The sequence below is a fragment of the Eschrichtius robustus genome, chromosome 12 (genome assembly GCF_028021215.1).
Source record: "Eschrichtius robustus isolate mEscRob2 chromosome 12, mEscRob2.pri, whole genome shotgun sequence".
Taxonomy (NCBI): domain Eukaryota; kingdom Metazoa; phylum Chordata; class Mammalia; order Artiodactyla; family Eschrichtiidae; genus Eschrichtius; species Eschrichtius robustus.
The window spans coordinates 88,047,990-88,070,003 of record NC_090835.1 but is presented as its reverse complement, the minus strand read 5'-3'; the positions used below and the strand labels follow the sequence as shown (position 1 = coordinate 88,070,003).

The 22,014-nt window shown below is 40.3% G+C and overlaps 1 protein-coding gene across 1 annotated transcript in view; it reads left to right on the top strand.

Moving 5' to 3' along the window:
* SCGN (secretagogin, EF-hand calcium binding protein) overlaps positions 1-646 on the top strand; it is a 36,930-nt gene extending 36,284 nt beyond the window's left edge. Inside the window, exon 11 of the mRNA XM_068558789.1 lies at positions 518-646. Within this exon, the coding sequence (XP_068414890.1) occupies positions 518-646 (129 nt within the window). The remainder of the gene's footprint in view (positions 1-517) is intronic.
* The last annotated feature ends 21,368 nt before the right edge of the window (positions 647-22,014 follow it).

Here is a 22,014-nt window from a genome sequence, read left to right as displayed (position 1 = left end):
CTTAGCCCCTGAATATCCCCTTGGAATAAATGTGATGGGGCCTATCTAGCTCAACAACATAATTCTTTAGTTAGCTTTTCATGCATTGTAACCCTTTTAAAAACTAGAGGCACAGAAACCTCCCACAGGGAGATAGATAATAAATGTGCCTTCTCCCAGCGGTGTAGTGAGACAGAATTTTGGTGACGATCCTCTGCTCTAAGGCAAAATATCTTTATTATGGTTGAGAAAAAGGCAGGCTTTCTGTCAGAACTGCGGAGAGGTGATGTGGGAATCGACATTCTTTTGCCTGAAGGGACATGCTGAGAAATGAACTTGTGGGCAGAAAACTTATCCTGGGCAACATTTGGTGGGATGAGGAGATAGAATCACTCCCTCATGGCCTGTCTCCAGGGAGGGGCTCTCAGAAGGCAGGGTGTCCCCTAAGCTTAGCAAACATGGAGGGGAGGCAGGGTGGCATCAAAGGGTGGGACTGCCATTGGCTGGCCTACTGACATGTTATTTTTATTGTCCTCAGCCCAGCATCAGCGGCGTGGACCTCGATAAGTTCCGGGAGATTCTTTTGCGTCACTGCGATGTGAATAAGGATGGAAAAATTCAGAAGTCTGAGCTGGCTTTGTGTCTTGGGCTGAAAATCAACCCCTAATCCCCACACCGCTTTGCCTTTTGCTCTTAGCGTGTTTCTGAGCTCCTGCTGGTAAAACTGTATCTGTGCTTTGCTACTGGGGACACAGTAGGCAAACGTTCTAACAAATGGTGTGGTGTTCTTGGGCAAGGGGAGGACCTGAGGGCCTTCTTTTTAATGGCCTGGTGTTTTCCTGCCTTTACTGGAAGCCCCCCATGCAGGGTCTGTGTTATTTTCCGCTTGACCCTGGGCTTTCCTGTCCCCCTGAAGACTCAGCTGACCTCCAGGATCTGCTTGGCTTGTCCTCCCCCAGTCACTGCGGAGGTGGGGCAGCTGAGTCCATCTATCTGCGCTCTTCTTTTCGGCTTTCTGCTGAATGGTATGTGGCATTCGTGGCAGTCCCGTGACTTTTACAAATAGATTTTGAAGTGGAAATAAACCTGCAGCTGGAAACAAAGATGCACTGATAACTGTTTTTGGGTTGTGACCTTTGGAGGGTTCCACCTGATGGTTGGATGGATGAACTACTTCTCTAACTGGGGTGGGGGAAAGAGGAGAAGGAGAGAGAAGGGCAAGATCCTGGATGGAGTCCCCATCACCAATCCTTCTGTAGTTCTCAGGTGCCCGGATGAGTTGGAGTCAAAGTAGGAGTTGCCAATAGTCACTTTCATCTCACTGCGTGGAGAAGACCAGAGCACTCATCCTGGGCTGGGTTTTGCTCTTAGGTGCTTTGCGAACTCACACGGCCAAGCAGGCAGGAATACAGAAGAAATCTGGAGAAAATCTTTCCCAGGTAACCCAAGCATCCGTCACCCCCTCCAACCATTCCCCTTCCAACAGTTTCCTCTGGCAAATCTGGGACCCCTGAAGCCTCCTCCTATGCCTGTGACTATTGTGGGCCCCTCTGCAGGCTGCTGGCTCCCCCATGGACCAGACCCCCTCCCTTCACCCCTGGAACTCTTGACTCAGTCCCCCTGGGGCAGGGCCAGACAGATTGATTCCTCTGCTGTCCTAACACTTTATTTTCCAGAACACCCCTACCTTATACCAGACTGTGCAGGAATGTCAGGTTTAACGAAGTGTTGTAGGTAACTCAGAAAAATTACAGTGTAGCATTGTTCACTTAGAGCTGACCATAACCCAAGAAATTCTACCACTCACAGAGATCTCCCTCACTGGCACACACAGGTCCTAACCTGGTTCCCTTCCTCTTAGGTGCCCCTTACTTCCAACATACAGATAATTAGTATCCATAATTACTATTTGATCAAGTGCTTTCTATGTGCCATGTACTTCTAGATGCTTTCCATACCTTAACTAATTTAGTCCTCACCAAACCCTATGAGGTAGGTACTCTCACGACACCCACCTTAGAGATGAAGAAACTGAGGCAAATAGAAGCTAAGCAGCATGTCTGTGCTCATACATATCAGAGGTTGGGAGTCAGGGGGTCAACAATGGCCAATTTTCAAATGATGCGACAGAAAAGGGCTTAATCTCCAAAATATACAAACGGTTCATACAAGTCAACAACAAAAAAGCAAACAACCCAACTGAAAAATGGGCAGAAGACCTTGATAAACATTTCTCCAAAGAAGACATACAGATGGCCAGTAGGCACTGAAAAGATGCTCAACATCACTAATTATTAGAGAGATGCAAATCAAAACTACAATGAGTCACCACCTCATACCTGTCAGAATGGCCATCATTAAAACATCTACAAATGACAAATGCTGCAGAGGGTGTGGAGAAAAGGGAACCCTCCTACACTGTTGGTGGGAATGCAAGTTGGTGCAGCCACTATGGAGAACAGTATGCAGGTTCCTCAGAAAACTGAAAATAGAATTGCCCTATGACCCAGCAATGCCACTCCTGGGAATATACCCAGACAAAACTATAATTCAAAAAGATACATGCATCCCTATGTTCATAGCAGCACTATTCACAATAGCCAAAACATGGAAACAACCTAAATGTCCATCAACAGATGAATGGATAAAGAAGATGTGGGACATATATACAAATAAAGGCCAATTTTCATGCACCTTTCAGGAAACCTTGGCCCTTCCCCACAGGTTTGGTCTCACTGTGGGGTCCACAGCAGCCCCCAGCAGAACATTTCTCTAAGTCTGGGTCATTCAGTGTGGATTAATGCTTCATGGGAGCTTAAAGAGAGCCCAGGAAGGAGTACAGGGCAAGCCAAGAAGGCAGACTTCTCCTCATGGTCCAAATGTTGAGCTAACTGTGTACCCACACACCCTTCAAAGAGCAAACATTTGTTTCCAGGGTTGAGAAAAGCTAAGCTCACAGGAAGGAAAAACGAAAAACTGGACCCAAAGCTGACATGTGTTCATTTAATTCATGCCTCTCCCTTTAGCTACACGAGGAGAACATTTGAGGCTACTGCTCCAGCCATGACTGTATAAATTCTTAGCCAAAGGGTCCTCAGTGTCTTTCTGGAGATAATGGAGGTAGAAGTGAGTGGGGAAGGGGAGTCTTTTAAGGGTAATTTGTTAAGATTCATTGAGGGCAGCTACTTGCCTTGAGCACCAGCAAGCTTTCAGTCATGGCATATGGCTGAGATTCTATCCGAAGCTCTCAGGTTTCTTGCCCAGTCATAACCTTAGGTTGGCAAAGACCTTTCCCAGCATCCAAAGAAAGGGCTGGTGGAGATCTTTAAGTGGAAGGAAGGTGGGTTTGTTCCACTTAAGGAGTGAGTTCACTCAAAAACATTCTCAAGAAGTTTGAGCCTCATGTCCCATAATATAGGTGCTGGTATGCACGTTAATGGATAGTTATCTCAGTCCATTCTGGCTACTATAACAAAAATACTATTGACTGGGTGGCTTAAGCAATGAACATTTATTTTTCACAGTTCTAGAGGCTGGTAAGTCCAAGTTCAAGGTCCTGGTAGATTCAGTGTCTGGTGAGAACCTGCTTCTTGGTTCATAGACAGATGTCTATTCCTGTGTCCTCCAATGGTAGAAGGAGAAATGAACTCTCTGTAGTCTCTTTTATAAGGGCAGTAATCTCATTTATGAGGAGGACTCTGTGCTGTGACCTAATCACCTCCCAAAGGTCAAATCTCCAAATGTCAACATGTTGGGGATTAAGCTTCACCATATAAATTTTGGAGGGACACAAACATTCAGTCTATAGCAATGGCCAAGGAAAATAACGGGTCTTAGCCCTCTGCTGGAGCACCAAAGGGGAACAGAGTGCTGAATAAGGGACTGACAGAAGGCAGAAGTCTCTTATCAAAGCCCATGCTGTAAATATTTGATGGGTTGGGGAAAGGTGTGATGGCACCCCAGAGAGCTGTGCTCCTTGCGGAAGATGTTTGCTCATTCATTCCAAATCAGAACGGAAGAAGTAAAATTGTCTCTCTTTGCTGATGATGTGATCTTATATGGAGAAAATCCTAAAGACTCCACCAAAAACCTGTTAGAACTAATAAATGAATTCAGTAAAGTTGCAGTATACAAAATCAACATGCAAAATGCTGTAGTATATAGCATTTTTATATTCTAACAACAAAATACATGAAAAAGGAACAAAGAAAACAATCCCATTTACAATAGCATCAAACATAATGAAATACTTAGGAATAAATTTAACCAAGGAAGTGAAAGATATGTACACTGAAAACTGTAAGACTTTGATGAAAGAAATTGAAGAAGGTGCAAATAAATGGAAAGATATCCTGTGTTTATCATTTGGAAGAATTAATATTGTTAAAATGTGAATACTACCCAGAGCCATCTAATATTCAATGCAATCCATATCAAAATTCCAATAGCATTTTTCATATAGGTAGAAAAAATAATCTTAACATTTGTATGGAACCACAAAAGACCTCAAATAACGAAAGCAAGCCTAAGAAAGAAGACCAAAGCTGAAGACATCACACTTCCTGATTTCAAACTATATTACAAAGTTACAGTAATCAGAATGGTATGGTATGGCATAAAAAACAAACACATAGACTAATGGAACAGAATTGAGAGGCCAGAAATAAACCCTCGCATATATGGTCAACTAATATTTGACAAGGGAGCCAGGAATGCTCAAGAGAAAGAATAGTGTCTTCAATAAATGGTGTTGGAGAAACTGGATAGCCACATGCACAAGAATGAAATTGGATCCTCATCTTATACCACTCAACAAAAATTAACATGAAATGGATTAAAGATTTAACTGTAAGACCTGAAACAATAAAACTACTAGACAAAAATACAGAAAGAGCTCCTTGACATTGGTCTTGGCAATGATTTTTTTGGATATGACACCAAAAGCACAAGCAACAGGAGCAAAAGTCAGTAAGTGGAACTACATCAAACGAAAAAGCTTCTGCACAGCAGAAAAAACAGTTAAAATGAAGAGGCAACCTACAGAATGGGAGAAAATATTTGCAAACCATCTGTCTAATAAGGGGTTAATATCCAAAATATACAAGAAACTCATACCACTCAGTAGCAAAAAAACAAACAATCTGGTTGAAAAGTGGGAAGAGGATCTGAATAGACATTTTGCCAAAGAAGACATACAAATGAACAACAAGTATGTCAAAAGGTGCTCAACATTACTAATCATCAGAGAAATACAAATCAAAACCACAATGAGATATTACCTCACACCTATTAGAATGGCCATTATCAAAAAGACAAGAGATAAGTGTTTGCAAGGATGTGGAGAAAAGGGAACGCTTGTGCACTCTTGGTGGGAATGTAAATTGGTTCAGCTACTGTGGAAACCAGTATGGAGGTTCCCCAAAAAAATAAAAACAGAACTACCATAGGATCCAGCAATTCTACTTCTGGGTATACAGCCAAAGGAAATAAAATCAGGATCTTGAAGAGGTACCTTCACTTTCATGTTTCTTTGCAGCATCATTCACAATAGCCAAGATGCAAAGACCATCTAAGTGCCCATCAATGGATACATAAATAAAAACGATTATATACATATAATCTTCTTCTACATGTATATACATGTATATATTACATTCTATTTTGCTTTAATATATGTCTATATGATATTAAAGCAAAAAAGAATGTGATTATATTTGCTGCATAATGTAGCCTAAAATAAAAGGTTGAGTGATAGAATCCAATCATTCATTTCTGTAAAATTTCAGTAAAACTGGTGTGGGTACCAGCTTTACTTTATCCTGACACTGCAGTATCTGATCAGTTCAGCCAAAAATCCTATAAGATCCAGCAGTTTGAATGAATTTAATAATTGCACAAATAACAGACTTTCTGACTGAACTCAGACAAGACTTGGCATTAAAAAAACCCAAAAACCAAACAAACCAAAAAAACAGCTTCAGAGGCCCTACTACCAGACCCATAGGCTTTAATTCTGCTTCTTGATTGCTTATGAATTTATAAGTTCTGAAAGTCTGTAAGTTTTAGGAATAGCAATAGTCAGCATATTTCTGCTTTATTTTGGTAAAGATACTTAGAGTCTATGAGACTTCTAGGACAATATAAGTTTCTAACTATGAAAACAAACAATCAACCTGGCAGATAAAAATGTGTTTCTATTCCCTAATGGATCCTCTCTCTTCTTTCCCTCCAGGGTTAGAGGAACTAATTATCACGACTGCTAACCTTCCCTCTTCACTGGTTCTCTGCATCTCCACATCCCTAGGACATCTCAGTGCCTCCCAGGCGGGCTCCTTTCCCTGAGGGTCGGCTCTGCTCTCCTCAGCTGCCCCCTCCCGCCTCTCACTGCGGTGCCTACAGCTGCCCATTCCCTCTTCTTTACCTCTGTCTGGTCTCTAGTCCCTTCGCACCTCCCACCTCATTCCTCTTCCCCTTGACCAATTAAAATCCACCCTTTCTTCAAAGGTCTGCTCAAGCGTCAACTTTCCCATAAAGCCTGCCCTAATACTCTCCACCGATGTCCTTTTACCCCCCAATTTCTGTCATTGTTTAACCAATACTCTATAATTTGATTCTAATCCTTCTGTAGTTGCTTTATACGTCTGGTTTTGTCATTTCCAATGAAGCGATAAGCTTCTTTTAAGATCAGAAAACCTTGTTTTAGATTTCTTCCAGAAGCTGGCCCTACCTGACCACTACACACACACATACATCTCTTAGCACAGTGCCCAGTAATGAAACAGAAATTCACAGTTTAAGGCATGACAAGAAGAATTCAAACAAAAATTTTCTCTGCCCATTTGGGCCTCCTCCCTCCCCTCTAGTGTGCATCATGCATCTATCTGCATTCTGCATTAACCAGACTCCCCAGTGGCAGAAATACCTGCTCAACTATAAAGATCAATTTTTCTCCCTCTGATGCCAGCTGTGTAACTCTTTAGACTATAATATTTGTTTCTCTAACTTATAAGGGGTCATGATGACTCACCACTCACCTTATAGGTGCAGACCACCTACAGGTGCAGCCAATATATCATTTCCCTTAAAGACTGTGATTGGGGCAGAACAGACTGGTCAGATAACCTGGTGAGATACTGGGCCATACTGAATGTAAGTTCTTAGCTTAAATATTTACTTATGACCTTATTAATGTTACTAGCTATATTACTTGTATTCTGCTTATTTTACAAGATTGTTTCTTGCATTACTAAATGTATGCCTGAGCCTCAGATAAAATTAATAATTAGGTGACTTGAAACAGTTGATCAAATATCCAGCTCTATAAGATCAATGATTGTAATATTACAACTCTAGATATGGGAAGAAGCAACAAAAGGGAAACATTTCCTGGACCATAACAGACTAGTAAGACAGGTGGTCCCGAGGCTTCTGGCTACTTTAACAGGGCCTAGGTCCAGTAACAGCACACTGACTAACCTATCAAGGAAATCCTCACCTGACCTGGGAATGAGCAATCTTAGCACCATGGGACAAAGTGGTCACGAAATGCCTCCCAAACCTTGGTTGAAATTAAGACCAAAAGAGAGGAGATTGTAAAATATAGAATGTTGCCCACCATCCAGTTCTACAAGAATCAAGTCATCAGCCACTGCAGTCACTGACCTATAATACACCTTGAAAGGAATTCAGGGCGAAGATCAGGATGCGGCACTTTGTGTTCTGGGAAAACTGACAGGACTGGCTCTGAGATAGATATTTTCAGGAGAAGACTGTGTGATTCCAGTTTCTTGCATCTTCTCATACTTAGAAAAGCACTAAACCATTAACTAAGATATCTGTTCCTCACAAATAGCAAAATCTTCCACCAAGATGAGTGCCTGATTGCACGTACCCATTTGCCAAAATCACATATGCACTGGCCTCTCCCTTTACCTCTTTGGAACTGTCCTCAGAGCTCTCTGAGAGACTGTCTCCTGGGTTATACTCCTCAGTTTGACTTGAATAAAATTTTCCATTTCTTTCTTAGATTGACTATTGAATTATTTTTGGTCAACACCAGCACCAATTAGAAACTTAAAATATTACTGTGTAATGGAAAGAGTCTCAATTATAAGACTACACAGTAGTCCGGCATTTAGTTCTAATTCTGTCTGTTCCTAGGGAAAGATCACCTAATCTCTCTACACATCAATTTCCTCATCTGTAAAATAACCGTGTTGACTTCCAGTGAAAATTATGCTGTATGTTCAGGCTTTGAGCACATCTCTCCCCAGGCCACCACTCCAAATGCATAGCAGTGTCCCAGCAAGCAATAAAAAAGACTTCTAAAAATGATGCTCACAAACAAAATAATCTTTCTGTAAGATAACACAGGGCCAGAGGTCTTGCTGGGCTCCCAATTCTGAGTCAAGAAGGTTAGCATCAGGCATTAAAAGGGATTGGAAGGCAGGAGTTGGTTTCACTGCTTGACACCAGGGGCTGGCATCAAATATACAATACAGTATTATTAACTATAGTCACCCTGCTGCATTACATCTCCAGGACTTACTTATTATATAACTGGAAGTTTGTACCTTTTGATCACCTTTGCCCAAAGTATAATCACTGAGACAATATCAATGCAAGAAATAACTTTTGGCTGGTCACAGTTGGAAGTAATCAGTGAATAGAAATAGAGCAGATAATTCACACAGAAAGCCACACAGAGACGCAGTGAGATAATAAATATGAAAAAGAAAGATGGTAGCTATATTAAGAGTCCACAATGTGTGTCTACAGCAATTCCAAACAAAAAGAACAGAAGGAATGATGAATAAAACTTGAAGAGATAATGGTTGAGAGTTTCCAGAAATGAAGAAAGACATGAGTCCTCAGAATAGGAATACAGCTTGAATATTAAACCTAGCAAATAAAAATAAACTCACACCAGACACTTTCTAGCAAAACTGTCGAAAATAAAGGTTAAAATGTAAAACCTCAAAAGCTATCTGAGAAAAGGAGAAAAATATTTAGTAAATGATAATTATCGTAAGCAGATTTTTATCAGCAAAGCTAGATGCCAAAGACAAGGGAACATTTCCAAGTCAGCTTATTACATAATCATCTCAGAAAATGCCTTTGTGGTAAAAAGTTTTTTCATTCTTTATTCTTTATATTTGCCTGACAGTAGAGAATGAAGATAATTATTTTTTTCTCCAATTAGTATTATACAACTTTAAAAACTGTACAAAGACATTTTCAGATCATTGAGAGTACAAACAGGAAATGACTAAAGGCAGACTGGAATGAATTAGGAAATATATCCAAAGCAGAGATTGAATGATTCAATCTTTTAGAAGGAGCATTTCAGTCATTTAGAGACATTCTTTAGACAAAAGAAATGGATCTGTCATGACTCTATTCCATTATGTCACATTACAAGGAAATGCTCCCAACTCTCTGTGGAGATTGACAATGGCTATGTGAGAAAGTTGGGGGCAGCGTGTCTTGGGGAAGTTGGTCTTTAAAAACACTGAAGCATTTCATGGCATTTCTTCTGATGTGATTTTCCCCCACCCTCCACTTTGTCTTGTCATAAAACTATTTATTATCTTCCTCTTAAAATAGAATTAGTGCTTGTCTAATTAACTTTCCTGGAATCTAATTATTTTTAAACATTTTCTCAACTTTCTTTATGTGAAAATGATGATATTGCAACAGAGCTGAGGTAATCATTTTCATAGGGAAATCATTTCCAGAGAATTAGAGCTTGTACCTCACATTCTTCCTTTAATAACTGTCATCATTCATTTGTTAGAGCATGAAATGATAAATTCTGTTTTTTGCCCCCCAGATTACAGTAGAGGGAACATCTTTTTCTTTTCATACACACCATAAAAGGAGGGGCAACAACCAGTGGCTTGTCTGCCATCCTGTGCTCACCTATTACCAGGAAGACCGCATGGTGGTGAAAATATGATCCTTCGCTCCTAACGTGACTTCATTACTCGGAATCAACAGGATTAATGTCTTTGGCACAATGTACTTTGCTAGATTATAAGATCCTCTCCTTGACACCAGCCACTTTGCTGCAATGGGGTCCACGTGACTGACAATACAACTTGACAGCCTTTGTTCTTCTGTACCTCCTGGAGGTTTCATTGCATGTGTGACATTTCTTTATTTAGCAAATATTTATGCATTTAATTAATACATACCATTACTCTTCTGGGCGATCAGTATATAGCAGGGTCACAGACACAAAGTCCTGCTCCCTGGTCTTATATCCTGGTGTGTGTATAGCTTCTCTCTCACTCCCATCCACTGAGGAGAATTTTATTTTGCCCACTAGATTCCCAAGACCCTGTTACACAAAATAAGGGTATTAGGTAGAGACAGAATCGCAGAAGTCAAGAATTCCAACTGGTTTTCGTTGGAAAGGGCTGGAGTCCTTGGGAGAGGAACAGATCCAAAAGAGAAGGGAGGGAAGAAATGAAGCAGCTGTGTGGGCTGGAATTGGGGCACAGTTTGGGAGAGTTTGAAAAGAGGGAGAAGAGAATGGGGGCAGCTATGTGTGAGGGGTATAAAGGGAGGAAGACAGTTCACTGGACTTTACTAATGGAATCCCCCTTTGATGTTTATTGAAATAGTTCAGTAATGATTTAAGTTTCTTTAAAAATTTTTTTTGGTTATCAGATTGGTGTTTCCTTGAATAAACCACTGTGTATAAGTAGGCCACAAGGCTGCTTGATTTTAATTCGGTAACACTCGGTAGTACCCAGAGAGGCTGTCTGATATGTATGGGCTCTTCTCCTCTGAGGAGCTGGGAGTTGCTGCCCGAAACACAGCAGCATCGTGGGAGAGGCCTCAGACCTGGGGTCTGAAATCCTGAATGTGAGTTTCAATTTCAACTTAGGTTATTTTATTTCGAACAAAGTCACCTAACTTTCCTAGGATTATGCTTCGTTTACATAAAATCAAAGACGAGACTGATAGATTTCTAAGGTTCCTTCTATTGCAACCACATACTTGATGACAACTGTGTGGCAGAATTGATAACTTAATGAATTGCCTTTTGGTGAGCATACTAGCACTGTAATCATTTTGTTATTGTTTCTTGAGAACAATGCTTTCTCTCAAAAGAGTGGATAGGCTTTCTGAAACACAGGCCAGTGGAAAAGATTCTGGGGGACACGGATACATCTTGGAGTTCCTAACAACAAGCAACATGAATGATTGCCTCTCTAGTTTCCTGTATGTGTTTCCTTGTTGCAGCTCTTTAGAAAAGTCTTAGGAATGAAAAGGGAACATGAAAGAAAGAACATTTCTCAGTCCCCAGATGGAAGGAGAAATTGAAAATAACAAACGCGGTCAAAGCTCAACTGGTCACATGGGAAGGAGTCCCGCTGAGAACCATCCTGGCTCAATTGTAAGTCACTGGCTGACTTTCCCCTACTACTAATTGGTATTCTGGATAAGCTCCAAGTTAGCTTTCCCTATCACCAGGGCCACTAGGTTTGGGTCCAGGTAGAAAACTTGGGGGGTGGAGGCTGTATCAATTAGCATTTCCCTTGAAACAAACAACCACATAATCTAAGTAACATAACTTTAAGTGTTTACTGCTCACCAGTCTAAGATCAGCTAATCACTTTGCTGACCTTGGCTAGGCTGGCTCAGCTATCTGGGGATCGGCTGGCCACTGGCTGATAGAGGCTGGCCTTAGCTTGGGCAACTGGGATAACTCAGCTCAGCTCTGTGTGTCTCATTCTCTAGGAGGCTAGTCTGCCCATGTTATCCTCATGGCAACTGCAGAAATATGAGTGGGCAGGCACTGCTCAAGCTTCTTCTTGAGCAGTATTTGCTAATGTCCCATGACCAAAGCAAAGCAGCATCAAAGAGTAGGACCAAGAGGACGAGGGCACTGCAAAATTACATGGCAAGGGCATGGATTTAAGAAGAGAAGAATTGGAGCCATTTTTGTGACCTGCCTATCATAACCCCTGAGTCAGGAGGCTCTGGCTCAAACTCTTCACCAGGGATTTGCCCCAGGGGCCCCCTTTCACGTCACCAGGCCCCACTCATGTATAGTGTGTTCCTGTCACTCTCCTCTTTAGCCCGGCCCACTGCCAGCCACGGTAGATTTGAAGGGTTCCGATGAATTTTTACCATAGCCTGAGTTAAACAGAACTAGAGAATTTAGTCTATTTTGAAAAGTAAAGAAAAAAAATCAAGTACATTGAAAAATCCAATAGAATTAATACCATCAATTCCCCTATTTGTCTTTAGTGAGAAGACATATTAAGCTTCCCCACTGAATGAAAAGCAGGGATTGGTTTCTTATTTTCCTCCCCAATATCCTTGTGAATATGTAAGTTAAGTTATTTTACATAACTATTCATATTTATATTAACACAGTTCTTAAGTCTAGAGAGACCATGTCTTGGCCAGGAGCTCAGAGTAAGTTATTGGTTGGGAAGGAGGCTGGTAGGCATGTGATTCTAGACCAGACCCCAGACTCCTATTCTCTCCTCCTTCCCTATTCCCCTCTGGTCTAGTTTCTGTGTCACTGTTTTGCATGGCCTGACGCATTTCACATTAGGGTAAGAGAATATATGAGTTGAACTATTATTCAAAATTAATCAGATAGGTACATTCTTAAGGGAGACAATTTCATGACATGTTTCTAATGCTGCAATATTCTAAAGGAAAAGAGTCAGATGAATATTCTCATTTAATCTAATAGTCCTAAAAACCATGAATAAGTTAGGGCGTGTCTGGAGAAATCCTTACCAGTTTTGACTCCTGCTAAGACAGAAATAGAAAACAATTTTCTAGTTCCCTCACTTGCCAAAAAAAATTTTAAGGGAAAAAAAAGTACTTGACAATATAAAAACCAACAGGTTGTTTTGATGTCTCTCTCTTTCTCTCCTTCCCTTGCTTAAGGTTGTTTGTAGAATGACAAAATACCATTATTAATAAAAACAATAGCTTGCAAGGTAGCAGAGCAGCCAACATCATGGAAACATCTGCTATGATGGAAGTGTAAGCAAATGTTTTCATTCTGTATTTTAATTACAGATATTATTGTTTAAAATTACTTGTTTAACAACTGTTGTCCCAAAGATGATTCAAAGCTGAAAGTTGCTTTTATGAACTAAATGGCTTCATGGAGCCTGTCTGTATGTTATATACAAGAGAGAGAAAGTGCAGGACATTTGGTGCAGGACATTTGGACCAAACAAATGTCTCCAATGTGCAGAAAATGCTAGGATACTCCAGGTCAGAAAGGACATGTAAAACAAAACAAAACAAAAAACCTATACAAATGAGAAGAAAAGTAACTGAACTTGGCATCAGGAAACCTGGTTAAGTTCTCACAAGCTATGTGCTATATGGATACTCATGTCCAACCTGTTTGAACCTCAGCTTCCTCACCTGTTAAATGGAAATAATAACAGTAATAAAAATACTTACCTCACATGATTGGTGAAGAGACTGTGTGATTGAATGAACTAATGTACATGAAAACATTTTATAAACTGTGATGCTCTGCACAAACATTAGGTAGGTGAGACAATAACAGTGGGGAGGAAAGGGGGACGTTTGTTTCATCACCATCTTAAGTAATAAAGCTTAAAACCGTCTGTCATGCACTAGTTACAAGAGCCAAACATGGAAGCTACCCAAGTGTTCATCAACAGACAATTGGCTTAAGATGTGGTAGACAGAAATCAACATACAGAAAACAGTTGCATTTCTTTACACTAACAATGAAATATCAGAAAGTGAATGTAAACAAACAATCCCTTTTAAAATTGTACCAAAAAAAAAAAATACTTAGGAACAAACCTCACCAAGGAGATAAAGATTATATGCTGAGAGCTATAAAACATTAATGAAGGAAATTAAAGATGATTCAAAGAAATGGAAAGATATCCCATGCTCTTCGATTAGAAGAATTAATATTGTTAAAATGGCTATACTACCCAAAGCAATCTACAGATTTAATGTGATCCCTATTAAATTACCCATGACATTTTTCACAGAAATAACAAGTAATACTGACATTTATATGGAACCATAAAAGACACAGAACTGCCAAAGCAATCTTGAGGAAAAGGAAAAAACCAGGAGGCATAACCCTCCCAAACTTCAGACAATATTGCAAGGCTACAGTAATCAAAACAGCATGGTACTGGCACAAAAACAGACATATGGATCAAATGGAACAGAATAGAGAGCCCAGAAATAAACTCACACAACTAGGGACAATTAATCTTCAACAAAGGAGGCAAGAATATTCAATGGGGAAAAGACAGTCTCTTCAGCAAGTGGTGTTGGGGAAGTTGGACAGCCACATGTAAATCAATGAAGTTAGAACACACGCTAACACCATATACAAAATAAACTCAAAATGGCTTAAAGACCTAAATATAAGACAAGACACCATAAAACTCCTAGAAGAGAACATAGGCAAAACATTCTCTGACACAAATCATACCAATGTTTTCTTAGGTCAGTCTCCTAAGGCAATAGAAATAAAAGCAAAAATAAACAAAAGTTTGACTTAAACTTACAAGCTCTTGCACAGCAAAGGAAACCATAAACGTAACGAAAAGACAACCCACAGAATGGGAGAAAATATTTGCAAATGGGAGAAAATATTTGCAAATGATGCAACCGACCAGGGATTAACCTCCAAAATTTACAAACAGCTCATGTGTCTCAATATCAAAAACCAAAGAACCCAGTCAAAAAATGGGCAGAAGACGTTGATAGACATGTCTCCAAAGAAGACATACAGATGGCCAGTAGGCACATGAAAGATGCTCAATACCACTAATTATTAGAGAGATGCAAATCAAAACTGCAATGAGGTACCACCTCACACCTGTCAGAATGGCCATCATTAAAAAGTCTACAAATAACAAATGCTAGAGAGGGTGTGGAGAAAAGGGAACCTTCCTACACTGTTGGTGGAAATGTAAATTAGTGCAGCCACTATGGAAAACAGTATGGAGGTTCCTCAAGAAATGAAAAAAAAGAGCTGCCATATGATCCAGCAATCTCACTCCTGGGCATATACCCAGACAAAACTATAATTCAAAAAGATACAAGCACCCCATCTTCATAGCAGCACTATTTACAATAGCCAAGACACAGAAGCAATATAAATGTCCACTGACAGATGAATGGATAAAGAAGACGAGGTGTGTATATATATATATATATATATATATATATATATATATACACACACACACACACACACACACACACACACAACGGAACATTACTCAGCCATTAAAAAGAATGAAATAATGCCATTTGCAGCAACATGGATGGACCTAGAGATTATCATACTAAGGGAAGTAAGTCAGAAAGAGAAAGACAAATACCATATGATATCACTTATATGAGGAATCTAAAACACGACACAAATCAACATATCTATGAAACAAAAACAGACTGACAGATATAGAGAACAAACTTGTGGTTGCCAAGGGGAATGGGGGGTAGGGGAGGGAAGGATTGGGAGTTTGGGATTAGCAGAGACAAACTATTATATATAGGATGGATAAACCACAAGGTCCTATTGTACAGCACAGAGAACTATATTCAATATTCTGTGACAAACCATAATGGAAAAGAATATGAAAAAGAATATATATGTATATATATGTTTGAGTCACTCTGTACAGAAGAAATTAACACAACATTGTAAATCAACTATACTTCAATTAAAAAAAAGATGTGGTGTATATATATACAAGAGAATATTACTCAGCCATAAAAAAGAATGAAATATTGCCATCTGCAGCAACACTGATGGACCTAGAGAATATAATGCTCGGTGAAATAAGTCAGACAGAGAAAGACAAATACTGTATGATATCACTTATATGTGGAATCTAAAAAATAATACAAATGAATCTATATACCAAACAGAAACAGACAGACATAGAAAGCAAACTAATGGTTATCAGAGGGGGTGGGGGGACAAGTTAGGGGTATGGGATTAGCAGACACAAACTACTATACATAAAATAGATAAGGAACAATGCTTTACTGTTTAGCACAGGGAATTATATCCAATATCTTATAATAACCTATAATGGAATATGATCTGCAAAAAACCCAAATCATCAAGCTGTACACCTGAAATTAACACAATACTGTAAATCAACTATACTTAAAAACAAACAAAAAAACAAACAAAAAAGTTCTGTCATTCCCTTGTCCCATCCCTGCTCCCCAAATCACTTACAGTTACTCAACGTTACCTTGTGGGTCTGTACGTCACACACGCATGCATGCTGACTGTGAGTCCTGATTTTATAACCATGCAGTTGCTGGGACTCAGGGTGGGTGGCCCCAAAATGTGCCTCAACAGCATACTGATTATTTTGAATTAAAGTTACTTAAAGAAAGAGCCAATGCAAGAAGAACACTCTGACCCTCCTCTCTGTCTCCCTGAAAGCAGGAAATAAATCTTTCATATGGAAGGTGCCCTCTGTGCATCTGGAGGTAGAAGGACACCCTTATCTCCAGAAGAATTTGGGTGAGAAGCCCCTATGAACAAACCTTGTTACTTCTTTAATTTACCACACAAGACCAAACTTTGCTGATGTTCCTTATCATTAAAAGCCCAAACCTCGTTCCTTTGTCCTGTCAATTCCCCTCAAATCTGTTTCTTTGTCTTAAAAAAATATAAAAGCTGCCTCCTTTGGCCACTTCTTGAGTCCTATTTGTATGAGACCAAATGACAAATACCCTCCACATAATACACACACACACACACACACACACACACACTCACACACACACACTCAATGGAGTTGTAATACAATGATGGTAAGGGGCAGGGACACTCAAGAATGCCAGAGAAGTTTTAACTAGCCAGGAAAAAAGGGGCCTCAGAGTAAAATGAAGTCATAGAAGATAAAGTGATATTCCTTGATCACCTGAATCTGTGAACAGAGATTCATACATGCTACACATAAATTATCCCATTCAATCATGGGATGAATGTACATTATTATTCCTATTTTACAAATCAGAAAATTTGGGCTTAGAGAGGGTAATTAAACTGTTGAAGTTCTCCCAGTTAGTAAGTGACAGAGCAGAATACAAATTAATTTGTAAAACAGGAATAATGTTGATTTCTTATAGTATATGAGCCAGAATATTTTAGTTTTAAGAGCCAAACCAGACTCAAACTAGCTTCCACAAAAAGTTGTGTGCATAGAACTATAAATCATAAAGGAAGATCTGGATCCTTGACTGGGATTAGGGGCTCAAGAAACACCAATAATTCTCTCTCTCTTTTCTCCATTTCTCAGCCAGAACCTTTCTAACATGCAAAGAAGATGGCCCTTGGCAGTTACAGATCCACATCTTCACAACTAACTGCGGGGCCAACTTTTCTGTAGCTTCAATAGAAAAATTCCAGGGCGTATTCTGATTGGTCTAGCTTGGATTACGTACTATCCCTGAGCCAATCACAGTGGCCAGAGGGCAGGGCACTTCAACTGGTAAGGTCTAGATCAGGCGCGGACAAAGTATAACCCTGGGGCCAAATCCAGCCCCACATGGGCCACATCTGGTCATGCTCATTCATTTATATTGTCTATGGCTGTTTTCACGTTATACTATACCAGTAGAGGTGAGTAGTTATGACAGAGACAGTATGTCTTGCAAAGCCAAAAATATGTTCTATCTGGGGGGGGTGTGTGTGTGTATAATTATTATTACGTAAGTTACAGGTATACAGTATTATAATTCTATATCTGTATACACTACAAAATGATCACCACCACAAGGCTAGTTACCATCCATCACCATTCAGTTGACCCCCTTTGCCCATTTCCCCCATTCCTCCCCTGCTTCCCTCTGGTAACCACTACTCTGATTTCTGTATCTGTGAGTTGCTTGTTTTGCTTTTTTAAGATTCCACATATGGTTGAAATCATATTGTATTTGTCTTTCTCTGACTTATTTCATTTTGCATAATGCCCTCAAGATCTGTCCATGTTGTCACAAATGGCAGGATTTCATTCTTTTTCATGGCTGAGTGGAATTCCATTGTGTATATATATACTACATCTTCTTTAGCTATTCATCCATTGATGGGCACTTAGATTGTTTCCATATGTTGGCTACTGTAAATAATGCTGCAATGAACATGGGGGTGCAGGTATCTTTTTGAATTAGTGTTTTCATGTTCTTTGGATAAATACCCAGAAGTGAAATTGCTGGATCATATGGTAACTCTATTCTTAATTTTTTGAGGAATCTTCATATTGGTTTCCATAGTGGCTGCATCAATTTTAAATCCTACCAAAAGGTTCCCTTTTCTCCACATCCTCTCCAATATTTATTATTTCTTGTCTTTTTGATAGTAGCCATTCTAACAGGTGTGAGGTGATATCTTATTGTGGTTTTAATTTGTATTTCCCTAATAATTAGTGGTGCTGAACATCTTTTCATGTTCTTTACAGAAAAAGTTTGCTGATTGCTTGTCTAGGTGGTCCAGCTGCCTCTGGTGCAGAGTTTGACCTTCCTAAAAGACCCTGAATGTTTCACAACAGAGCATTTGATTATCAGAAAAAGGAAGGGGTACGTCTGGCAGTAAAACACAGCACATGACTTTTGTGATGAGTAAAGACACACATTGTTTAAAGATCTAAAACATAATAGACACTTGATTTAGGTAATTTTTTCCACACTTCCCTACTCCCACACGTATGCTTAGTCCTTTTTTTTTTCCTACTACTATTCAGGCAGCTCTCTGCTTTAACTGGGATGGAGGGGGAGTGTGGGATGGGGTCTGATTTCTGGTTCCCCATGTAAGGAGCTTGGAAGCCGCAACCCCATTCAAACAAGTAAAAAGCTGAACAGACAAAAAGGAACAACTCATACCCATAACAGAGGAGAGAACGCAGAGCAAACCACTGCCCCGAAGATTAGAGAGACAGGCAAATATAAGGGATTACCTTTGGGAACCGACATGCTGGGCAGGAAACCAGGAACTGTAATTGACGAATTTCTGGAGGCTCAGCAGGAACAAGTCTGAGAGTTAAAACTCCACAGGGACCCAGCAATACTGTGAGCTCTACCTCCGGAAGCCCGAGCAGATTCCCTCAGGAAACATCGGAGAAAAATCCTGTCCTGCTTCCAGCAGAGGGAAGGAGAAAAGGAGCCATTTTGAAATATCCCAGCATACTCTGTTCTACTTAAAAAGCCTGCCCGCAGGGGAAACTAGTTAACCAGAGCCTCACCTGCTGGGTTATTATCAGAGCCTGATTGACTTGGGGGAAGGGAAATACCCAACTCCAGCCCGCTCTAGCCACCCTGTTCCACCTAAGGGGGGAAGAAAACCGAGAAACCCTTGCGAAGTTCACCGTCCAGTGGCCTAAGCTCACCAAAAGACTGAGACCTGACCACCGGACTACAGAATGCTTCCCCTGCCCCACACCGCACCACCACATGACTATAGGCTTATTTATAGCAGTTCTTTTTACCTGGTACATCATGTTAAGCTACCAAGAAAAAAATGACAAAGCATACCAAACATCACAAAAGACAATTTGAAGAGACAGAGCAATCATCAGAACCAGACATGGCAGGGATGTTGGAATTATCAGACCCGGAATTTAAAACTATGATTTATATGGTAGGGGCTCTAATGGATAAAGTAGACAGGATGCAAGAACAAATGGACAATGTAAGCAGAGAAATGGAAATCCTAAGAAGGAACCAAAAAGAAATGCTAGAGATCAAAGACACTGTACCAGAAATAAAGAATGCCATGCCTTTGATGGGTTTATTAGCAGACTAGACATAGCTGAGGAAAGAAGAATCTCTGCGCTTGAGGATATCCCCCCAAAAACTTTAAAAGATAAAAGCAAAGAGAACAAAGACTTAAAAAGGCAGAACAGACTCTCCAGGGACTGTGGGACAATTACAAAAGGTGTAACATACGTGTAAGGGAAATAGGAGAAGAAAGAGATAAAAGGGACAGAAGAAATGTTTGAAACAATAATGACTGAGAATATCCCCCAATTAATTTCAGATACCAAACCACAGACCCAGGAAGCACAGAGAACACCAATCAGGGTAAATACCAAAGAAAAGAGATTGAAATCACCTGAGTCCTCCTCCCTTCCATCTGAGGGTTATTAACCAGCACAGATTATTACAGGAAGCGTTGACAAACACAAGTTTGTGCGCCTGACACACAGTGAGGCCCAAAATCCCAAAATATTGGAGTCTGGAGCAGAGAAAGTTTTATTACAGGGCTCAGCAAGGAGAATGGGCATCTCTTGCCCAAAAGACCTGAACTCCCATATTTAGTCTTTTATACCATGAATTTTTTTCCAACATCTTTATTGGAGTATAATTCCTCTACAATGGTGCGTTAGCTTCTTCTGTGTAACAAAGTGAATCAGCCATACATATACACATATCCCCATATCCCCTCCCTCTTGCGTCTCCCTCCCACCCTCCCTATCCCACCCCTCTAGGTTGTCACAAAGCACCGAGCGGATCTCCCTGTGTTATGCAGCTGCTCCCCACCAGCCATCCGTTCTACACTTGGTAGTGTATACATGTCCGTGCCACTCTCTCACCTTGTCCCAGCCCACCACTCCGCCCCCCACCCCATGTCCTCAAGTCCACCCTCCACGTCTGCATCTTTATTCCTGTCCTGCCCCTAGGTTCCTCAGAACCATTTTTTTTTTTTTTTAGATTCCATATATATGTGTTAGCTTAAGGTATTTGTTTTTCTCTTTCTGACTTACTTCACTCTGTATGACAGACTCTAGGTCCATCCACCTCACTACAAATAAGTCAATTTCGTTTCTTTTTATGGCTGAGTGACAGATGAACGGATAAAGAAGATGTGGCACATATATACAATGGAATATTATACCATGAATTTTGTTGCGGAGGACCAAGCAGCCATTGTAAATGGGGGCCAAAAATTATCCACAAGAAATGAAGCAAGAGAGCAATTTTTGGACAAATATGGAATCCCTACAAATAGTTTGCAATATACTTCTCTTCCTTACTGGCAACTGTTTCCAGTCAATTAAAGACTAAAGAAAGGTATTTGAGGACAAATGGAAAGGGAAACATGTAAAGAAAATAACCACAATAAAAGAAATCACCAAGACTTCCTTTTCCCCAGGCTGGGGCCTCTGAGGTCTGGTGGGGTCTATTTAGTCACAGCAGTGTTAGTCTCCAAAAGAATGTGCCCAGGCAAAGCAGGCCTCTCGTGACTTTTGTTACAGGACTATAGTGCTCCCTGACTCCCAAAGTCAAGGAGGGAAACACTGCCCAGGGTCAGTCCTCAGGCACAGGTGCGAAGTGACAACTTGTCTTCATGGTCCCCAGGGGCACCTACTCTTTCCGGCTCTATTTTATTGTTCCTTTGAGGGGACTTTTGCTTCAGAAACCCATTCTTCTCTCACGTTTTCTCCTTGTTGCCAGGTTTCAGGGAAAAATCTGGTGCCCCTAGTGTAAAATAGGGGTGCAGAACAGTCAGATGGGGTCAGGAACCAGCATGTAATAGGTTTATCCTGGCTACTATCATATAAGTAGCTGTGTGTGATTTTACTTCTCTAAACTTCTTGCAAAGTGGGGGATAATGAAAGAACAAGAGCATAGATCGTTAGGACGTTTTAGTGAAATAATGTATGTAGAAAACAACCTCATTTCTTATTGCTAGTATGAGAGGTTTTGTCCCTGGTTAAAGGCATTTCAGACTTCAATAATCAGTTGGAAGAATAATTTTGGAGAATTCTGGCCTTCCCAAACCTTCCAAAGTGGGCAGTGGTCTTCTCCACCTCATGGCATGGCCAGCCTTGACTATGAGACTTGAGACCCTCAAATCCTTCCATTGTCCTGCTCTGTTGCACTGTCTTGAGATCAACATTTTCCGCCTAAATAATGAGGCAGCCCAATTTCATCTATCAAAATATAATGATCATTTTCTCCTAGACAGTAAAACAAAATTTTACTTCCCTAGTTATCTGAGTGCAGATGGTAGAAGAA